The 21,827-nt window shown below is 44.4% G+C and overlaps 1 protein-coding gene across 1 annotated transcript in view; it reads left to right on the top strand.

The window, feature by feature from the left end:
• Positions 1-21,827, top strand: part of DAB1 (DAB adaptor protein 1) — a 67,837-nt gene that overhangs the window by 42,571 nt on the left and 3,439 nt on the right. Inside the window, exons 10-13 of the mRNA XM_019633207.1 lie at positions 128-236; positions 7,408-7,956; positions 11,545-11,672; positions 12,009-12,119. Of these exons, the coding sequence (XP_019488752.1) occupies positions 128-236; positions 7,408-7,956; positions 11,545-11,672; positions 12,009-12,104 (882 nt within the window). The 3' untranslated portion in view covers positions 12,105-12,119. The remainder of the gene's footprint in view (positions 1-127; positions 237-7,407; positions 7,957-11,544; positions 11,673-12,008; positions 12,120-21,827) is intronic.

Genomic DNA, 21,827 nt, shown 5'->3' on the forward strand with positions numbered 1-21,827 from the left:
TGCTGCTTGTGCAGCACACGCACACACTTACTTCCTGCTCCTGCTGCCCCACCCCACCCCATCTCTGATGGCTGCTGAGCCCCCTCCCAGGAGCCTCATGCACCCTCTGTCTCTCTCTGCCTGACAGACTCCTGCAACTCCAGGTGATGCCTTTATCCCGTCTTCATCTCAGACACTTCCAGCGAGTGCAGACATGTTTGGTTCTGTACCTTTCGGCACTGCTGCTGTACCCTCAGGTAAGCCCTCTTCCACCTGCTTCTCTTCCTTCAGCCTCCACTCATCAAGAAAGAGAAAGCATTGACTGAACCAGCTGCCACATTATGCCTCAACCCCTGTGGAGCCACCATTCCCTCCTTGGGACTCTTCAGGTGACATGGAGAAGCCGCCATGGCGGGTGGGGTGATATTTACATAGGTCTGGTGTACTGCTGGAATTCAGTGATGTCTTTCACCTGGAAAGTTCAAGGTTCTAGGTTACTCAGGTATATCGCTTTAGGGAGCTTGGTGCACACACACAATCAGTTTCTTCCTGTCCATCTCAGCCAGAAGGAAAAAAGGCGGCCAGTAGGGAGGAGGTGAGTCAGCTCTCCACATACCTCTTGAGATCTGACTCATAGATGGGATCTGTCTCATTTGATGGAGATTCAAGGAGGGGGAGGTTCCCCATACAAGAAACCTAAGGGACAAAGCAAACTGCTAACGGTGAATTGGGAGGGTGATGGGGATCTTCGTGATTTAGAAAGCATTTGTTCTGTTTTCCAGATATTCTTTAAAATGTATATACTACTTTTACAACAGAGTAAAAATATATAGTAACAGTGTTTTAGGTGACTTACAAATTGGTGGGGTCACAGGCATCTTGTTTCCATGGGCTCAGGCTCTCCACACGGCCAGTCCTCTCCTCTTGGACATGACCAAAGCTGGTATTACTTCTGCTTTTTATATCCATGGGAGGCTTAAGGACTTTGCTTTTAATTATGTATTTGAAGTTTGCGGCTTCATCTCTTTTTTTCTACTTTGTTCTCATAAATGGCAAACAGTGCTTAAATACTTTAGAATACAAAAATTGCATTTTTTCTGGAAATAATTACTTTTAATTACATAGTGTCAGAAGCAAATTCTTGAGGCCAAATATAAACCTTCTTGTTCAATGTGAAGTAAACATGTATATCCTGTTCTGAAACAGTTACATGAGCCCAGAGCGCATTATGAACTTTGAGAAGCAGCAAGAGTTGGGTAGCCACTGGATCTACTTACAATTTAGAAAGTGCAGGTAGCCCAGAAACGTAAGTGCTAAGCTTCCCACCCGTTTTACCCATTTCTAAAATGGGATAGTGGTGATGGCTGGTTTCCGTTACCTAAAAGGGTTATCAGACTTTCCCTGGGAGTGGTATAATAGAATGCGTCATTTTAAATAAGAGTAACAGTTTTCAGTCAGAAATGCACGACCTTCTTGTGCCATCAGCCCTGTGTCCAGAACCCCCATGCTTTGCCCCCATTATTTGACCCATGAAGATGTGCTGGACAGGCGATGGGAACTCTAGGCATCAGACTTACTCATGTACAGGCATGTTCATTCTGTAGATACTCGCTGACTGCCTGCCACGTTCCAGGTTCTGTCCTAGGTGCCTGGGGCGTGTCAGTGAATACAGCAGACCCTTGCCCGCAGACAGCTCACTTTCTATTTAAGAGACAACGTTAAAATCAGTAGGTATATGTTAGAAAATAGTAAGTGGTATGGACAAAAGCAAAATATAGAGTAGGGTATGGGGCTTTGGAGCAGGTGAGGAGCTGGCTTACATGGAGTCTGTAGCCAGGAGGGGCTCCTCCAAAGGTGAGATGTGAGCAGCCTGGGAGTGGTAAGGGAGAGACCCAGGAAGCTGGCAGGTCAAGTGTACTCCAGGAAGAGGAGGAAGGACTTGGCCCCTCTGAGTCTCTGTTCCCTTCTCTATAAGTTAAAGGGTGGGACTGGATGCGACTGCCCATGTCTTCCAGCCCTTTTGATGATAAAGCACCTGAGGGCCTGCCCGTGTCAGGCACTGCTTAGGTCCTGCTCCGCAGCTTGTGCCAGATGAGGGCTTAGGAGACCTGGATTTTAGCCTTGCTAGTTGACCAGCTGTGCTACAAACTATGGACAAGCCACTTCTGCACATCCAGATTCGGTTTCTTTAGCCACCCTACATACATATATATATGTGTGTGTGTGTGTGTGTGTGTTACCTTCAAGCTTCCAATTTTTAGAATGTGTCTAAAATTAATTTCAATGAGCATATTTTTGCTTTCTTACTCAAGATATGCTGAAGAACAAAACTAGGCTTCATTTGGTGTTAAACTCTCTGCCCTTTTCCTCCCTTAACTGGCCTTAAAAATCTCTGCAGCATTGAATCTCCTCCGTCTACCAGTCCCTAATTATAGAGCTAGTGATGGGGGATGGGGACGTGAACTGGGGTATGCAATCCAATGGACAGGCTGTGGGATGCTATTGTGTCCAGTGGACTAGGCTTGAATCCCAGCTCAGCCATTTATTTATAAGTTGTAGACTCCTGGGCAAATTACTTAACCTGTCAGAGCCAGAGATTCTTCATCTTTATAACTGAATTGAAAATAATACTTACCTTGCAACAATATCATGAGGATTGAATGAGAAAGTTAAGTGCCTTGAAAAATGCTAGCACATTTTAGATGCTTTATGTAGAAAATGCTGTTATTACAAGTACCCTGATTTCTAAAGTAGAAGAAAATATGTCTTGTCCTACCAATATTATTTTTCTTTATCTTCTTGGAATGTTTAAAAACTGCATATTACGAAATTTAAGTCTTTGGCCTCTTCACTGTGCGTGGTGGGGAGGGGAGGCTGGAGAATGTACTGTGTATGAATATAGACCCTGCCACTCACTGGCTGTGTAATACTCAGCTAAATCTCTTCTGGGCCTTAGGAAACGTTTCTGTAAAATGAGGGTAAGAATTCCACTCCATAGAGCTGTTCTGAGGATTGCACTAGTTAACACATATAGTAAAACATTTAAAACAGTGCCTGGCAGTGTTTATGTAAGTAAGGTCTCACCTAATGTTTGCTACTCTGTTCACCAGGGGCCCTGGCTCTGCTACCCATGCTTTTGTAGCCGTGTCAAACCATCCCCTCATGAAGCTACAGTTTCTCTAAAAATGTAAACTCTTCTAGGGCAAGGATTTTTTTTTTTTTTACTGTTTTGTATTTCACTGCATCTCCAGAGACTAAAACAGTGCTTAGCATCCAGCAGGACTATTTCTGAATCAATCAATCAATCAATCAAATGAAATAATATAGATAAGAGGTACCATGCAAATTCTATATATGTTGCAGAGTCCCTTAGTTTTCAGGGTTTTTCTTACATTTTAGCCTGCTTTTTTTTTTTTTTTTCAAATAATGAGGGTATCTCCAGATACCAGCATCTGGTTGTAAATTGCAATTTTCAACACTTTTTAAAAATCTAACTGCAAGGCAGTAATGCAGGTGTTTTACCTCACAGCAAGGAGGTTTACGACTGATCTGAACTCGGCCGCATAAACAGATGCTCCTGGCACCTCCTCCCTCCGCTGTTGAATGTTAATGAGCCAACAGTTACTAAGCTGTTACATGGCTGGCTGCAGTGGCAGCCACCAAGTGGCTTCCTATGTCCAGGACTAGCATAGCCCTGCCACTGAGGCGTCCCATCACGCATGCACCGTGCCATGTGGCCAGAAACCTTAGCTCACAGACCTGAGGGGAGCCCAAGCTGCACGGACACCACCCCCCACCCCAGGAAAAAGGAGTGAGGCCTGCAAGTTCCCAAACATGATACCCAATTACCCTGTGCTGCCTTTTTTTCTTTTGAATATTGTACTTTGGTCTGAAGCAGATGGCATGAAGCCAGAGAGACATGCTAATAGCTCTCCCTAGGGAAGTGTGCACAGCCCATCTGTTGGTTCCTTGTGGGAAAAAAAAAGAGGAAAAAAAAAAAAGCCCTGCTACCTGCTATCAGCAGTAGACTGACTCATCAGAGATCACAGCCCTTTTGGATCTTGGAGTTTAATTGTACACTTGGAAAAAAAAATATATATATATATATATAAAGGCTTTTTATATAGAGCCTTTCTCCAATCAAAATCATTTATGGAGCAGCTGATTTGTGCCCAAAACTATGCTAGATGCCGATGGGGGAGAACGATAAAATAAAGGGCTCCTGCTAGCAGGTGGTTTCTGGTCTACTGAGGGAAGACAGAAGAACCAGGCAATTATGAGGCAGTGTGACAAGTGCCATGATAGAGATGAACAGAGGACCGCGGAAGCCCCGCAAAGGAGAACCAACTGAATCTAGAAGTGATGCTGAACTGAGTCTCAAAGAGCAAATAAGGGGTTGCCACATGAGTAAGTAGGGGTTGGCTTTCTAGGCAGATGGGCCAGCACAGATGAGAGAGCAGGCTGAGTGTTGCTTGTAGCTGCTACAGGAAAAGGCGCTGGTGGGAATTTGCATTGAAAATGGGGATGAAGCGGTGGAGAGGGGGCTGACCCCCAAAGGCTCATAAGCCAAGCTAAGGCATCTGAGCCTGATTCTCAAGACAATGAAGCACTGCATTTGCATTTCAGAACAGTGTCCTGGTGGCAAAGAGGAGGGTGGAATGAAATCAAAGCAGAAAATAGGCTGGGGGAGGCTGAAGTCGCCCATCTATTCACCAAGATGGACATCAGGGTTGGGGTGTTTGAAAGATCCACAGGCAGGTCTCCACACTGTCAGATTCACCATCCCCTTCTTATACCAAATATTTGTAATATTATGAAATGAAATTTATCGCTGATATAACCCATCTATACAGTTTTTCAAAAGTCAGTATGATTCCCGAATAGTAATATAAGGAAGAAAAAAAAGAAGGCTAACTTATAATAAAATATATTTGTATTTCAATAAGGAAAGCCCCAGGTACAACCACACTAGAAGAGATACTAAGTAGTCAGGTGTGTATACTTAGAAATGAGAGCACTGCAGGTACAGACCTATACAGGAATGTCATGTTGGCTCAAACATCACAAGAAGTGTTTCTGTTAGGGACCACGATTTTCCAAATTGGTGAAAAACTGTTGACAGTGTTCCAAACAAAACAAAGTAACAGTCTTCCCTCAGTGTACACAATTGTTACATTCCTGGAAAATTAAGTACATTAAAACTGTACAAATAAACTTTGAATTTCCATGTAATTCAAAGTTCAGTCTATACTCAAATAATCATACAGAAAGTGGGATAGTATTTTGTTAATACACGTTGGTCTCACACATCAAAGGATGTCTTGTATCAATTCTCTTGGCCCTTTCAATGCCAGGAGCGCCCATCCCCAAGTTATCATGACAACAAAAATACACCCCACAAATTTCCTAATCATCCCTTGAGAACCATTGAGCCCATGAAAGTAAATCAGAAGATGAAAACAAAGTTGCAAAATTCTTAGTCTGTTGCTAAGTTCAAGTCACTGCGTTATGATAGGCGAGGAGACAGGCAATGTAAGCAAGTTTCAAGTTTTAAATGTCAGCACAAGTGCCTCTTTCACCCCTTATTTCAGGCCTTAGGACTACAGTGATCTTATAAGGATATCGTCTGCTTTGTTTTTTGACACCCCTGCCTCATTCCATAAAATCATTTAACACTGCTCAGTTAAACATCAAGGTTAATCTGCAGCCTCCTCTTACCTTGTAAGGAAATGGCCTGGCATTCAATGTTGGCTCTAGCCCTCATCAGTCAATTGAAGGGCACGTAGATCTGATGCTGGGGCACCTGCACATGATTTCTCTGGGATCACTGGAGTCACTGACATGACATGACATGACATGACATGACATGACATGACATGACCAGTGCCATGCCCACCTGTCTTCCCTTTGGAAGTTGCTAGGATACGCTTTGCCCGCCCCTCCTCTTCTCCTGGTCTCACTGCTTTTTGTACCTGTAAATTCCTTCTGACAGCCATGAAATCACTGTTTTGAGAGGCCAGGCAAAGCTAGCTTTTCCACCCTCTGCACTACCTGTCCTGGGCATCTGCCTGCCAATCTCGACTGTCTATGCATGTGGCCATTGGGCCCTCTGATCAGAAATCAGTCTTGACCATCTGGGGGAGGCACTGTGGTGCAGAGAAAAGATCACTGGCTTTGGGGGCAGGTGACCTCAATTGAGATCCGGATCCCACTTCGTGCCAGCTGTGTGACTCTGAGCGAGGTACTTTTCCTCTCTGAGGACCAATTTCCTCATCCCTAAAATGGAGATAATAATACCTACCCTACAAGGGTTTTGTGAACATGTAAAACTCCGAATACTATACCTAGCACATTGTAATCATTTAATAAGTGGAAATTATTATTGTTCCTATCACTATTGTAAAAAATGTCACTTGTGCTTCTTTTGAAATGATTATGTCTCACCTGAAGGAGATAACGCAGTCAGTAGTTATGACGGTAATGCATGTGAGTGCACCCCGCGTTTGCAGGGCCGACCTGTACCGCTGTTTGCAGTGCTCCTGAGTAGACAATGACCTACATTTTTATAATCTCTAAAATTGGCATAATAATTCAGAAACCATGTATAGTAACACCTATAGCTACCATTTACTGCATGTCTGTTATACATGAAGTAGGGTATTAAGTGCATATTTATGGGTTCTGATTCAAATTGTACTAATTGCTAACATTTACTGACTGTTCCCTCTGTGTCAGGTGCAGGACTCCACACCTTAAATCCATAATCTCAATTAATTGTTAAACCAACCCAATGAGGGCAGAAGGTATTTTATGCCTATTTTACAGATAAGGCGACAGAGCTTTAGAGAGCTACCTAAGCTCCCCCCAAATGCCATAGATAAGAAGAAGCAGCCTGAATTCTAACCTCTACCTCTAAAACTCCAAAATTCCAATTTTTATTCAGCTTCGATGCTGAAGAGGAAGGTGTTCTAACTGGCTCTGCAACAAAGAGCCTGACTCTTGGAGAGCTTAAGCGGTTGAGAAGACCCCAGTTCTGGCAAGAAAGACAGGCGAGATTCAAACTGCCACGTGCCTGGTTTCTAGCCCTCTGCCCTTCCCACTGAGACACTGGTGCCCAAGGCTATGTGGGGTCAGAAACCTTTAACCATGTAGCAGTATTACTATTCCTGCCCAGATATCTGCCTGGCCAGCTCCCTCGCTGCATTCTAACTGCTGCTCATGAGGCATCTCCTCGGAGAGGGTCCCATGACCACTGCTGTAGATGGCAGGCTCCATGACAGCAGGGGCTTCTGTTTTACTCATCTTTGCACCCCCATCCCTAGCACACAGCCTGACACTTGGTGGTTTCTCATTACCTGTCGGCCGATCACTTGACTCTGTGAATTATTCTTTCCCAGGGTGCCTGACTCTTCTTTTTCACCCTTCCAGGTTATGTTGCAATGGGCGCCGTCCTCCCATCCTTCTGGGGCCAGCAGCCCCTTGTCCAACAGCAGATCGCCATGGGTGCTCAGCCACCAGTCGCTCAGGTGATGCCGGGGGCTCAGCCCATCGCATGGGGCCAGCCGGGTCTCTTTCCTGCCACTCAGCAGCCCTGGCCAGCCGTGGCAGGGCAGTTCCCACCAGCCGCCTTCATGCCCACACAAACTGTTATGCCTTTGCCGGCCGCCATGTTCCAAGGTCCCCTTACCCCCCTTGCAACCGTCCCAGCCACGGGTGACTCCACCAGGTCAAGTCCACAGACCGACAAGCCCAGGCAGAAAATGGGGAAAGAAATGTTTAAGGATTTCCAGATGGCTCAGCCTCCGCCCGTGCCCTCCCGCAAACCCGACCAGCCCTCCCTCAGCTGTACCTCAGAGGCCTTCTCCAGTTACTTCAACAAAGTCGGGGTGGCACAGGATACAGATGACTGTGATGACTTTGACATCTCCCAGTTGAATTTGACCCCTGTGACTTCTACCACACCATCGACCAACTCACGTGAGTGCCCTTCATAAGCCCAGTGGGAGTGATGACTTGTTTCCGGGGTCAGAGAACTCATCTCAGTTACATTTAACTCCTTGTTTATATTATTACAACAACAATAATAGCTACCAATTATTAGGTGCCAATTATAACATACACCCCCCCTCCACATGCTTTATATCTATTATTTTTACACTCATAACAATGCGTATGACAAGTTTTCTTAGACTTATTTGACAGATAATGAGAGATTCCAAGACAAAGAGAACAGAAAAAGTGGTAGTAGTGAATACAAGCCTGTTATTTTTCTACCATGTCCCTCTGCCTCTTAGGTTTCTGTTCACTTGTTCATTCATGCATTCATTCTTTCATTCATTTGTGTATATCCCAGCTATGACACAGAGGAAAAAATGAAATAAAAATGAATGATGTGTGTGAATTTTTAGGAACAAAGATAAACATTTAGAATAGACAGTTAAGATCAGGAGAAAACTTAGAGCAGACATACAGCAACCATAAGGCCTCCTATACCTGGTAGAACCAAAGCTCCATTTTGACCCGAAACTTAGGGTAGTCAAAGAGGAAAAATGATGGTGTAGCAGGAAGCTCTGGATAGCAGCTTTATTACTTACTAGCTTTGTGCCTACGCATAAGTCATTTCTACGAGCCTCGAGTCCCTCATCTACCATAGGCAAAGGTGATTAAAAGGACTCAGTGGTCCACTTACTGAACCATTACCTACCTCACAGAGTTTGAAGTCATTTCGTCGTCATTATCATAGCATACTGAGTGATTTCGTGCAGAGTCCCGGACCAGTGTTCTAGCCTTGGCTCTTCCACCACAGGCTGTGTCTTCAGGCAGATGTGTGGCTTCTCTTACCCTCAGCTGTGTCATGGGTAAACTAAATGATGAGCATCGAGCCTCCTTCCAATTCCAGCAGTCAGTGATTCTAGCCCAGCTCACTTTTCTCCTGCAAGCATCTGGAAAACCAGCACCGTGTAGCCAGAATCCAGATACTCTTGAGCACTCCTATGCTTGGTCCACACCGTTTGCAGACGGTGTCTGATGATTCAGCCTGTGCCTTGACAATTGATCAGGGGAAAGAAAAGGCTCATGGAACAATGAGTGTGGTGTTTCATTACTGTCACAGATGATATGGATCACTGTTTGGCCAATACCGTGAATTGTCAAAAAAAAAAAAAATCTAATGTTAACATAATTAGAGAGTGTCATTTCAGCCAGATCCGGAATGCTGTTCTGAAAACGAACACCTTCAATGTGTACAAACAACCTCCTTCCCCTCGAGCCAGATGATCTACATAGTGGGGGCATCTCTGTTAACTGCAGCTCACAGGGTCCCAATGAAGAATAATGAACAAAAAGGGAGACGCAAAATAAATGAAACTCATACATAAATAAGAGAGCATCTTTTGAAAACGAATATCTTTCAGTGTGCCAGCTACAAATAAAAGAGGGGAGCTTAAGTTCTTTGAGGACAGGGAATATGTCTTAATCATTTCTCATTTCTACATTACGCATAATGCCAGCATAGTATCTAACACATGGGAGGGAGGCATTGGGGAAAGGTGGGAGAGAATGAAACAAACAAACGCCGCTCCACTACTGTTGCATTTTAAGAGCTGGGTTTTACACTTAGACCAGATAATTTTTTTGTTGTGGGAGGCTGTCCTGTGCATAGTAGGCTGTTTAGCAGCAGCCCTGACCTCTACCCACTGGATGCCGGGACTACACATCTGCTCCCTAGTCATGATGATCAAAAATGACTCTAGGCATTGCCACAGGTCCCCTGGGAGTGGAAGCGCCCCAGATCGCGATCCACTGTTTTAGATTGTAGAGGTGTGCTATCAACCTTCTAAAGGTTAAGACACTCACATAAATAAACTCCTCATTGTGCTTCCCATTGATTTCATTCTGTAAGTGTGAGCAGTATACCTCTCAGAATTAGCATCTCAGCCAGGGTTCGCAGCCTTTCGTAAGCAATAAACCACATCAGACACGATTCAGAATTGAATTGCACTAATAGTTACTAAATGCCTACCACTTATCAGGGGTGTTTTCATATAGCTTATCTCACTTAAACCCACTATAACCAGTTTGTTCCATAATCATCTCATAAAACAAAGCAGACGCCCTTCTAAATGAGAGAAAATGTTAATGTTTTGTTTAAGAAAATGAGTGAAACCAACATTTCTATCCTGTTATCCATCAGCATCACCTTTAGAATGGTTTGATTTGGAGGGTCAGTTGGACTAAGAGTAAACCTCAGATAGAAATAGAAAAAAAGCACAGTGAACGGACATTGTCAGGCAGACCTGTATGAAATCCCAGGGCTCCTATTTCATAGCTGTGTTAGCCCTGACAAAGTCACTTCACCTCTCTGAACTGCAATATCTTCAACAGGAAACAAAAACAAACAAAACAAAACAAAAAAACCAGTAGACACAATACCATCTTACCATGTCTATATTAGAGAGCATAATGATTGCAAAATGCCCTAGCATGGTGTCTAGCTTGCTGGACACCATAAACAGCATTGTTGTTCTAAATATAGGTTCAAGGCAAAAGGAACCCACCAAGTTCTATTTTCACTCACTGTCTGATGAGCAGCCAGATTTTGTAAATTCTTATAAGAAGTTATTGTAGAGAGGCCTTCCTTTATCAATGGCATTTGCAATTCAGCTACTAACTCAAGCCACGCCACCCCCTCACTTGGGTCTGAGCCTGTGACTGGTATCTTCATTGCCAAATAAGAAATTTTTGAAGGAAGAGTCGTTTCAAAAGGCATATTTGTTATGAACCTCTGGAACAAATGAGACCAGGAAAATGGGGGAAGGTCACGACAGAAAATGCACATCCTCCTAGAATGAGGACTACAGTGCCAGTTGTGAAGATGCCACCAGCCACATCTATTTTCCCAGGTCACCGAGACACTCTTTATTCAGCACATTTATCTAACACATACTGTGTGCCAGGATATGAAACCTGGTTCTACCAGTTGCCATCTGTGTGGCCCGGAGCAATTTAGAAGCCTTCCCTTGCTCTATCTGTAAACTTGGAATAACCCTACCCCTAAGGTTTTATGAGGGTTAGAGATACTGTCTGTAAAATTTCTGACAGTGTCTGACACACAGAAGGCCCTCAGTGTATATCATTGTCCTCTGATCTCTGTATTCTTATTGAATTAATTGTGTGATGTTAAGAAAGAGAGAAGAAAGAACACTATAAGCCAGTGGTTTTTACCTTGATTGTGCAGGAACAACAGAGTTCTGATTCAGAAGGTCTGGGATGGGGTCCAAGAACTGGCATTTCTAACAAGTGCCCAGATGTGTCTGATGATCCAGGGACCAGCCTTTAGAGCCACTGTCTGTCCCATCTGCCAGCTCCTTCCTGACCATCAAGTATGTGAGAGGACAAGATAAGTATGTCCAGGGGAGATAGTAAACTGTTCAGCTGGCTTGGCCTGTGATAGGAAGGAATCCTGTGAATTGACTTACACGTAACCAGATCCCCGAGGTTTCTGTGGGACACGCAGTGTGCAGCCAGACACTTCTGATGCTCTCTTTCTTTGCATGGTCTCTGCAGCTCCAACCCCAGCCCCTAGACAGAGCTCTCCATCCAAATCATCTGCATCCCATGCCAGTGATCCTACCCCAGATGACATCTTCGAGGAAGGCTTTGAGAGTCCTAGCAAAAGCGAAGACCAAGAAGCTGTAAGTGACCCGTTTGTTCTTTTCTGTTTTTGTGTTTCTTTAAAATCAAAACTCCTATATCTATATGGACAATGCGTGAGCAAACCTACGTAGAAAGAATGCTGGCTCAGATGCTTAAGTTCTAAATGGGTTTCTAGGGGGCTTTCTTTTCTGTTCAAACAAGCAGCTAAAATAACGTACTTTCATTACGTGGTTCCTACAAGTTCTTGCATTTGTGGGTGTTCATAACTGAAGTTGCTGCCTTAAAATAACTGATGTACTGTGTGCACGAAAGCATGCCCAGCTGTCTGACATTTTCAATTGTTGAAAAGAAAGTGTTCTCTTCTTGTGTTCTAGCCTGATGGGTCACAGGCCTCATCCAACAGTGATCAATTTGGGGAGCCCAGTGGGGAACCCAGTGCTGATAATATAAGTCCACAGGCCGGTAGCTAGATAGCGCAGGTCTGGGTAGGTATCTTCCCTTTCATCTCCTTCATCCGTAAGCCATCTGCGTTCCCTTTTGCTTGTTTTTACTTCTGAACGTCCACCCCTGTTGTTTGTACCACCTCTCCTTGCCTGAGTCTATCTGATGTTTGCATCATCTCTCCTTGCCTGGTGTCTGTTTGTCCCTTATTTTTCCTCATGGATGCATGACCTTTGACATACACTGGGAAGCAGGGGTAGGGGTGAGGCGTGGGGAATGGCCATATTATTTTATTAATCATATGTTCTGAGTGAGCCGTGATGATAGAATGAGGCACGGTCAATACTACTTCACATGGATTCGGTTTCTGAACGCATCAATTCCAAGATGGACACATTCTGCCCTCCCTGATCCATTTTCAGTGAGACGCGGTCCAGGTGCTTTACTCTTGTAAGCAAAGCATAACTGTGTTTGCCTACACTCCACGGATCTGAAGAGGTCGCCAACCAAACACACTCAAAAGCCAGCCCAAGAAGCAAAAAATAAGCAGTGCTTGAAAGAAGATCAATAGAGATGTAAGCTCATGCTAGTCCATTTTGTCCAGCCAAAAGGGGCCTCCGCACCCTTTTCAATGTGACAGTGAAATGAAAGCCCAAACACACGTGGCATTCACGTCTGAGGCTCTGCCGTGTGCACCTGTGCTGCAGCATGGTTTGCCACCAAACCACTTCAGATTCCATCAGCAGCTACTGTGAGAGAGGTGTACTTACATTTACTAGAAGTGGCTTTTGGCACTTGAATTTCAATACATTTGATTTGATCGAAAGGAGTTGCTGATGAAGCGAACCTTCTCAGGAGACTAAAGAAGTACACCTTGTTACTCAGACATGATTTCTAAGGTCATTCCTTGACAAATGTATTCGATTTTCAAATACTTTCCTAGTTTCCCATACATGTGTAGGACTGCCAGGCCATACCCACAGCGCTCCTTTGGAAGGCCTGAACCACGTGATCAGAACCATTAACATGGTAAATGGTTTTCACTGCTCATGAATGGATTCTGAGGCTGCCCCAGAATCCTATTCTCCATTCATGTGTATGTTATTTGAATGGTTAGTGAAAGCTAAGACAGTGTTTTGAAAGTGTTTTGTTAATACATTTTATGATTAAAGAGCTTAACACACTGTGTATTTTGCCACATTTTATAGCAATATAATAGCAAATATTAACACATGCCACGCCAAACCATGTAATGCCCATCTAAAAAATGTATCCTTCCAAAGCTATTTGGGAGCTGGTGAATTAAAGGCAAAGTCAATATTCCAAGACAGAGAAAAGTTGAGCATTACGGGTGGACCCCTTGGGAAAGATGCCCAGGAGGTTTTCTACCCCTTGCATGTGTTTTAGTTCACATGCCCAACCCTGCTTTGAAGCATTTGATGAATGAACTAGAGGTGACAAGAGCCATTCATCAGGATTACAGCAAACATCATCCTAACATCAAAGGTCTTCTAAAAAACAAAGATGACTTACACCATTTGCAGATCAATGTATCAAACCCTCATTTTTATGAGCCTGTTCAGCCTGAGACAGTCGACAAGCTGAATGGTTCTGTGGGGCTGCCGTCTGTTCTACATTCGCTGTTCTATCCAGAAGCCCAAGCCATGGTTGAATTATAAGTGGACATAGCATGGTATAGTGAGAAGAGCTCAGGATTTGGAACTGGAGTTCAAGTTCTAGCTCAGCTACACAATAGCGGGAAATCTTGGGCAAGAACCGTAGTTTCTTTTGTGTCTTGATTTCTTCATCTGCTGAAAGGGCCTTATATTATGCGTTATGTTATGCGTATATGTTATGAGTCTCAGGCATGGGGCAGACACTCAGTACTCAGCTTAAAACTAAACTTAAAAATCTGCATTCTGGGGTAAAACTGTCTGAGTTGAGAATCTGTCTCCACCACTTATTTGCTATGTGACCCTGATGAGATTTTCTATGTCTGTGTCTTACATTGAAACATAAGGATAAAAATAGTGCTGCTTTATGGGGTTATTGTTCGAACTAAGATTTTACAAGTCTCTATCTTATTTTGAAAAATAAGGGTGAAAGTAGTGCCACTCCATAGGGTTATCGTTTGAGCTAAATGAGTGATGTATGTGAGCTCTTAGCACCCAGTAGATGTTAGCCACTCTCACCACCACCACCACCACCACCATCACCACCATCACCACCATCACCATCCTATGTGCTCCACCAATGTTAGTTCCCTGCTACCAGGATTTTATACATTTAGCTCTTATGTTGAATAAATCCCACCATACGGACCAAGCCATTGGCTGGGAGGTTTTGCTCTGTACTTTATATCTTTGGATAATTAATTTTAATGTGTTTCAAAACAGCTTTGAGCTGAGAAAGGAAAGCAAAACCCATTTCTCAGTTATCTGGCCTTCCCTGTCCCGTGTTCAGAATGACCCCAGTTAGGGCCTCACAGGCCACCTCTCACTTCCAAAAAATGAGCAGTCTTATGTCCACATGTAAATCATAGTTAGTAGCTCCCAGCTCCAAAGGATGGCTGGACTACAATCTTCAGTGAGGCAGTTTTCTCCCTTTGAAAGCTTAGCCTGGCCATTTTCCAATTGCCTCTCAGGAATCATATGCCAAGAGGCTGATGCCAACCTTGCAGACATATCCCCTAGACATCTACAAGGAAAGCCCAAAGGAGCCTTCCCGGGTCCTTCCCTCAATAGCACCACCAGCCACATTTGATCGTTCTATCTCCATTCCATTTGCGCATCCAACCAACTAGAAATTTACTGACTGCAATTTCTTAGTGCCTTTCCAGACACTTGGAGAAGGGATAACATACAGGGATAGTCTCGTCTGTGGCTTTATTTTCCCCTGTGCCTTCGTACAGTTGGAAAGCAGGAGTTCCATCTTTCTTATCACCCTTGCAACCATTATCTCCAGCTGCTTTTTATTAGAAATACCCACACAATTCTGAGGAGGTGAGGGTGACATCTGTTGATAAGTTAAAGCCACCACAGAAAGAGAAAACAGACAGACTCAATCCTTGAAGGGGAAGCTTCAGGGCAATCTCAAACAGCATTTCTATTTTAGCAATAAAGGGAAATATCTTCAATTACTTCACGTTCCCCCTACCCTTCCGCCTGGGAGAATCACGTGTCTTTGAAAGACTGGGTCAACAGGGACAAAAAAAAAGAACCAACATAATATTATAATGGCTGGTATGGGAATGGCAGGTAATTTATACTTCACTGATGTGTTGCTGGAGCAATTTTAAGGGCAAAATGTTAGCTTTTGTGGAGATGAAAGAAAAATGAAAACATTTATTTGGTTAAATGGCTAAGTAAATAAACTGCCTATCAGACTTTCTCAGCTGTCAAGTCAAAGTAGCATCTGTAACAAGAGGGAATTGTTTGGTCTGTCTCCCTTAGCAACAATAGATATTGCCATAAATAATAAGTTGCCGTCATTTCTGAAATACCGATCTTCATAGTGGGAACCCAGGACATCTAAAATATTACCCGATGGATTTCCAGTGTTCAAGGGAAAAGAAAGCGGGACTTCAGATGCTCTAGGAGGAAGAATCTTTTAAAAAATGGTGAAGGGAGGAGGTGGAGAAAGGAAAGAATGTCACACAGAGTTCGGGGGGCTTGGGTCTGCATCGTGGTTCCAAAGCAGATGACCTTAGGGAACCATGTAATCCCTCTAAACCTTGGTCCCCTCGTATGGATCACTATGGGTAACGTAGAATAGCCCCCTCCCCAGGCTCTCCCAGAATCAGAAGATATCATGCATAGGACAGCTTTGTAAGCTTTGATAGTGAAATCCATGTACTTGGGATTATTATTACTATTCTGTTTTAAGTAGAACCAAACAACAGAGCCACAAAAACAGAAAACAATCTGTCCGTTTCATGGACGTAGCACTCAGGGGGAAGTTCAACCCCAGCTGTCGGAATGGTTCAGCCAGGAGATGTGAAGGGTCTGGCTGAGGGCAGTGTTGGACAGGATGGAGAGGTGGGCTTCGGGCCAAGAGATATTGAAAAGAAAAACATCGGGAGGAAGTTAATACCGAAGGGAAATGGGAGGTGAGGAAAGCAGCATACTCTAGGATGACCTCCAGGTTTCTGACGTAGGGGTCCAGGGGATGCCAGTCACTGTGCTGAGCAACATGCATGAAAGGAAATGAGGCAAGTTTACATTGAGACCACTTGAACTTCAACTAGGACATGAGACATCCTAGTAGAGATGCCAACACGCTGCTGCATAGGAGACTCTGGGAGTCAAAAGAGAAAACCAGACCAGAGGTCATAATTTCAACGTGGTTTTAAGTCATTGGAGTTGTAGGCACCACGAGAACGCACTTGACCATTTAGACCCAAGGTCGGCAAACTCTGTAAATATTTATGTTTTATAGGCCACATGGTCTCTGTCGCAACTAATCTGCTCCACTCCTGCAGCAGGAAAGCAGCAAAGAGTGTGGCCGAGTTCCAGTAATACTTTACATATAAAAAACAGGCAGCCACCTAGCCTGGCCGATGGACCATAGTTTGCTGACCTCTGATTTGTATCACACTCAGTGCTTCTAAAACCACTCTATGGAAAATCATCATAAGATCTTTCACTAACTACCACTAATAAAATATATTTAAAAGTTACTAGCATGTTTATGGCACTTTCATAAACATCGCCTAATTCAATCCTCAGGGGAACACTCTTGTATTTTTATTTTTCCCACTTCAGAAATATGAGAGGCTAATGACTTGCTAAAATTGAAAGATCCACACATAATGGGACTCTGATTTAAATTCAGACCCAGAATTAATAGGCCAAGAGCCCACAAACAGGACCAGGAAAACTGGGTTTTAGCAGCTTCTCTTCAACTCAATTGCTGTGTGACCTGAGGCAGATGGCTTCATTTCTGACTTTTGGTCTCCTCTTCTGTAAAACAGTGTCCACAGGCCCTTCCAGCTTGACAGTCTAGAACCTTCTAACTTGTCCAAGGCCACCCAGCTAGAGTATGGAAGACCTAGTCCTCAAACAAGCTCTCCCAACAGCACCCCTTCCCCAGGCTGTCCTTATTCCCAGCTAACAAAGCGCAGAACCGAAGTCCCTTACACAGCCTGACATCCCTTACACAGCCTGACTTCACTTGGGTTCCTGGAGACTTACCCAGGACAGACACTGAGAATCGATGTTGACAACCTCAGTGTCCTCAACTGCTATGTGACAAGGTCAAGAAAGATGATATACATGCGCAAAGCATGTAGTTTGTGTCCATCGTTGTTACTATTGATGGGAAAATGCAGAATTGATCAGAGCATGTGCAGTCTCCCTAGGAACTCAGATTGTGCATCTCTGTGTTTACCAAGTGAGTTTCAACACCCGAGACCCCAGAAAGTGAGTGTGTTTGACAGCAGCATCCATCTCTAAGGTATTATCATTAAATCCATCCAGTGTTTTCAAGACTTTTCTATCCTCAAGGACAGCTTTTCAGGCTGGAAGTGGTTAGAAAACTTTGTGAGTTTTTTCCTTTCCTTTGAATAAATAAGAAAGGAAGACTCCCATCACTTGTTAAAATCCTCCGTGTTCTCTGAACTCACTTATTAATGTTACAAGCCCTATTTTACAGATGGAGAAACTGAGGTCCATGTGAAATTCTTCTCTGAGTTCATAGAGGTAGTTAGGAGGATTGCTGGGGTCTTTCTGGCTCTAAAATCCATGCATCTTTGATGTCCCTATATATGTCTTCAGATTGAACTGTAAGTTATTTCAGCCTTATTCACACACCCTGGTAACCACCACCCTTTTTCAGTTGCCAAGCCAAGTAATGTAAAACCCCAGAGAGCTAGGCCCCAGTGTTGGAACTAGAAGACCACAGGCTCAGGTTGTTCCCTTGGCAGGATGACACTAAGCTTTGGCTCACCCCCAGGTCCAGCCTGACCCCTGGCTTGGCTCCGTGTTGACCTTACAGGTGGGCTCACTCAGCAAGTAGATTGCATGGTACACATTGACCTCAACATCTAAGACCACCTTTCTCAACATACCATGTCTTTTCTCCACTGATAATTTGTTTGGACACACCTTTGCTCGATGTGGCCAAGCTTTCCAAAAATAAACACAATAAAAATTAAATGATTGCAAAGTAATAAGCCCAACTTAGGTGGCGTTCAAAGAGGTCTCATTCTATGTGGGATAGGAAATGATTTGCTTTTGTACTTCAAGCCCAACAGCCGGGGATAGGTGGGGAAGTGAGGACGCCAGCACAGAAATGGGCCCCAGACCTGGGCTGCCCTCCTGGTTCTCCACTGTTCCCTGTGGACTTGGGGAAAAACAACCCAAACATCTGGGGCTTCAGTTTCTTCCTGCAGGAAAGGAACCGTGAGACAGAGGACCGTCTTTGCTTTGACATTTTACAGAAGGGAACACATGGTAATAGAGTGGACAACAGGCTTAAAAAGACCTGGGTGCATTTACACGAAACTCTAGAAATCTGATCCATGGGGACCGAAAGCAGATCAGTGGTTGTGGCACCAAAGGGAAGTTTTTGGGGCGAGAAATGTCCTTTAGCTCGATTATGGCGGAGAGGGCGTCCCAGGATCATGTATGTTTGTTAAAACTCGTCAAATGGTACCCGTGCAATGGGAACGTCTCATTGTATGTCAGTTATACCTCAGTGAAGTTGATTTCAAAGTCAGAGCAGGTAACTTCATAGAGATGAAAAGTAGATTAGAGGTTACCCAGGGTTGGGGAGAAAGGGGAGTAGGATGGGACTGTTTAATGAGTACAGAGTCTAGGGTGATGAATGAGTTTGGGAAACAGTGGTGATGGTTGCACAACACTGTGAATGTAATTAACACCATTGAATTGTACACTTAAAAATGATCCAAACGGCAAATGCTATGCTGTATATATATATATATATTTTATCACAATAAAAAAAATCTAAACATAATAACAAAGCCGGTTATATTCCAGCTGTGCCCTGTGCTGGCTGAGTGACCTTGGGCGAGTCAACAAACTCTGGGGAGCCTTGCTTCATCTCAGTAAATGGAGATAGGAATGCCCAGGGTACAGCCTCACTGGGATGCCCAGGTGAAATCACATGTGACACAGCACAGTCCTTTACAAACTGCAGACATTTCTGTAAACATAAGCTGTTCTCTGGTCCTGTGATTCTACTTGGCTGTTGTATGTAAGCACATAATTCATACTTGAAGTGGTCTCTGTTCTCGACAGCGCCCTGCACCCAGATTCTTTAGATGAACCCCACGTTCTTTCTGCAGTTTCCCCAGACTGATCCAGCGCCATTTTTAGGGTTCATAACAGAGCCCAGTTGCAGTGGCACCTACGTGCTTCAAAGGACAAGCAATTTGGAGAGCCACCTACAGGTGATCAGAGGCCTAAAACCATCTTCTGTACAGGAAGCAAAAAGCCACACCCACAGACAGAAGGGACGTAACCTTTTTTGGGGGTGCCTCCTCTGTGCCAGGCTCTCTGCTGGACAACCAATATATATTTTCTCTGCCAGGCTTATCACATTGCTCACAGAGAAGAAGGCTAGCCTCAGTTTACAGATGAGGAAACTGGCATTTCACAGAGCTGTAGGGTCACGAAGTGGGTGGCAGGGAGAAAGAGCAGCAGCCTGACAGCTGGGAGCCAACCCAGCCCTCACACTAGGCCTTTGGGTTCTGTTCAACGTGAACAGGTTCGCTGAACACCAGCATCAGACAAGGCCACCCCGTGACCGTGATGGGTGCAGACAAATCAAGACCACTCGGTACCACGGCTGAGCACAGGCAACACATGAATATTGCCCACATTATAAAAATGACCAGGCATTCTTCTAGCTTTACCTTGCTCCATTCTTTGTGTCCTCAAGATGTATTAAAATAATCATACTCTCACTTTCTCAGAGCATCCAACCCAGATACTTGACCCTTCCCAAGTCATCTAGCATAAGCCCAGTCCTGCGTTAAGCCCTTTCTCACACCCTTACAGAGATGCCCACGGCTTCCCTCACTGCAGTGAGAGATAAATCCAGCTTGTTCAGCTGCAAGTGTGTTCCTGGTGGGCTTCGGCTGCAGGAACTTGGCAGTGGGAATATCAGCCTAGATCTGCCTGTGTCAAAGGTTGGGGGGTTGGTTTTGTTTTCAGTTGTACTGTCTGATTTTCCATCTACTTTGTCGTCCTCTAGAAATGAAGATATTAAGATGTCAATCACAAGTGAGCTTAAAGTTCATGAGTATTTGCCAACTTCCATTAAGCGAAGAACCATTCATTCATTTGTTCACTCACATCCTCATTCTCCGTGTTAGCAGCGGCGCGTCCCATGTTCCAAGCTCTCACTCAGAATTTGAGATACTGACGTGAAAGGTGCAGTGGAACCCATTGTGTAGAGTGTACTAGGGGATAAGATGATGGCGGTGTAGACAGAGGTCTGCACAGAGCACGCTAGAATCCGGGAAGCTGTTATATTGGAGCTGGTTCTGAAAGTGTGAGCACCCAGGTGCAGGACAAAGGGAGGCCCTGGAGACACTGCCTGAGCAGAGATGGGAAAAGTCCTGTCACATCAAGCTGACCAGAAGCGGAGTACCGAAGGTGGGGCAGAGGAGAGGAGGCAGACGAGGCTGAATGGGCAGGTGGAGCATGTTAGAAGGGCCTTGTGTGCCATCCTGAGGGGTCTGTATAGTCACCAGAGTGATAAGGAGTCAGGAGGGTCGTTTGAAGCAGGGGGCTGGCGTGACCAAATCCATTTCAGAAACATCGCTCTGGCGGAGGCATAAAGAATCTTTTTTCAAAGCATGATGTGCATGACCGGAAGGTTGAGTTTTGATTCATGGTCTGGCAGGGGCATGTGTTAGCACTAATGGACTATGAGACGAAAGGGTCTCGTGTGCCCAGTCTAAGGAGCTTTGACCTGACCCTGTGGGTAATGGGGAGCCTTTGAAGGATTTGAAGAAGGTCAGAGATGTGGTGACATCTGCCCAGAGAAAACAAAACATATCACCAGCGCGCTGTGTTAATGCGCGATTCCATTTAGACATTTGGGAATACTGAAAATAGCCTGAAGACCCCAGAGTGACCTTGCCAGAAGTCAGGCTGGAAATTTCTGGATCAAATGATTTCTTAGCTCCCCTCCAGCTCTGACAGTCTAAGATTCGGTAACAAGGAAGGGAAAGCTATTGCCAAAATGGATAATGCACCACAGTGTCAGACGTGGGGATTATCTGCTGCTTGGGGTTTTCCACACCACTGCTCCCCTTCATTAGTGGGGATAATTGGGAGTTGACTGCACTTGTTACCACTGTTGTGTTGGGTATTTGAAGCTAAATTCCGGCAACCAGAAGATGTGTGAATATTTATCTCAGCTGCAGAAAGTTAATGCAGTGTGGCATTAATTACCCTGTCTGAGCCTGCTGTCTTCTTCTGTTTTTAGGTGTCATTCTCAGTTGAATAAATTAGTTTCCAAAATTAGAATAGAGCAAATTGTAGGGTGAGATCAAGGCAGCTTGACTTCTGAGGGCATCCATAAAGAAGGGTGGGCTGAGGAAGTCTATCCAAGGAAGATTAAGATGCATCCTGGTAGCCTATAGGCAAAGAAAATGGTTTTTCCCAATACTTGTACTTTATGACTCTACCTTGGCTCCGCCCACCCCACCCCAGAACACACACACACACAGAGAGAGAGAGAGAGAGAGAGAGAGAGAGAGAGAGAGAGAGAGAGAGAGA

This window comes from Hipposideros armiger, unplaced genomic scaffold (genome assembly GCF_001890085.2).
Source record: "Hipposideros armiger isolate ML-2016 unplaced genomic scaffold, ASM189008v1 scaffold_1258, whole genome shotgun sequence".
In the NCBI taxonomy this organism is placed as follows: domain Eukaryota; kingdom Metazoa; phylum Chordata; class Mammalia; order Chiroptera; family Hipposideridae; genus Hipposideros; species Hipposideros armiger.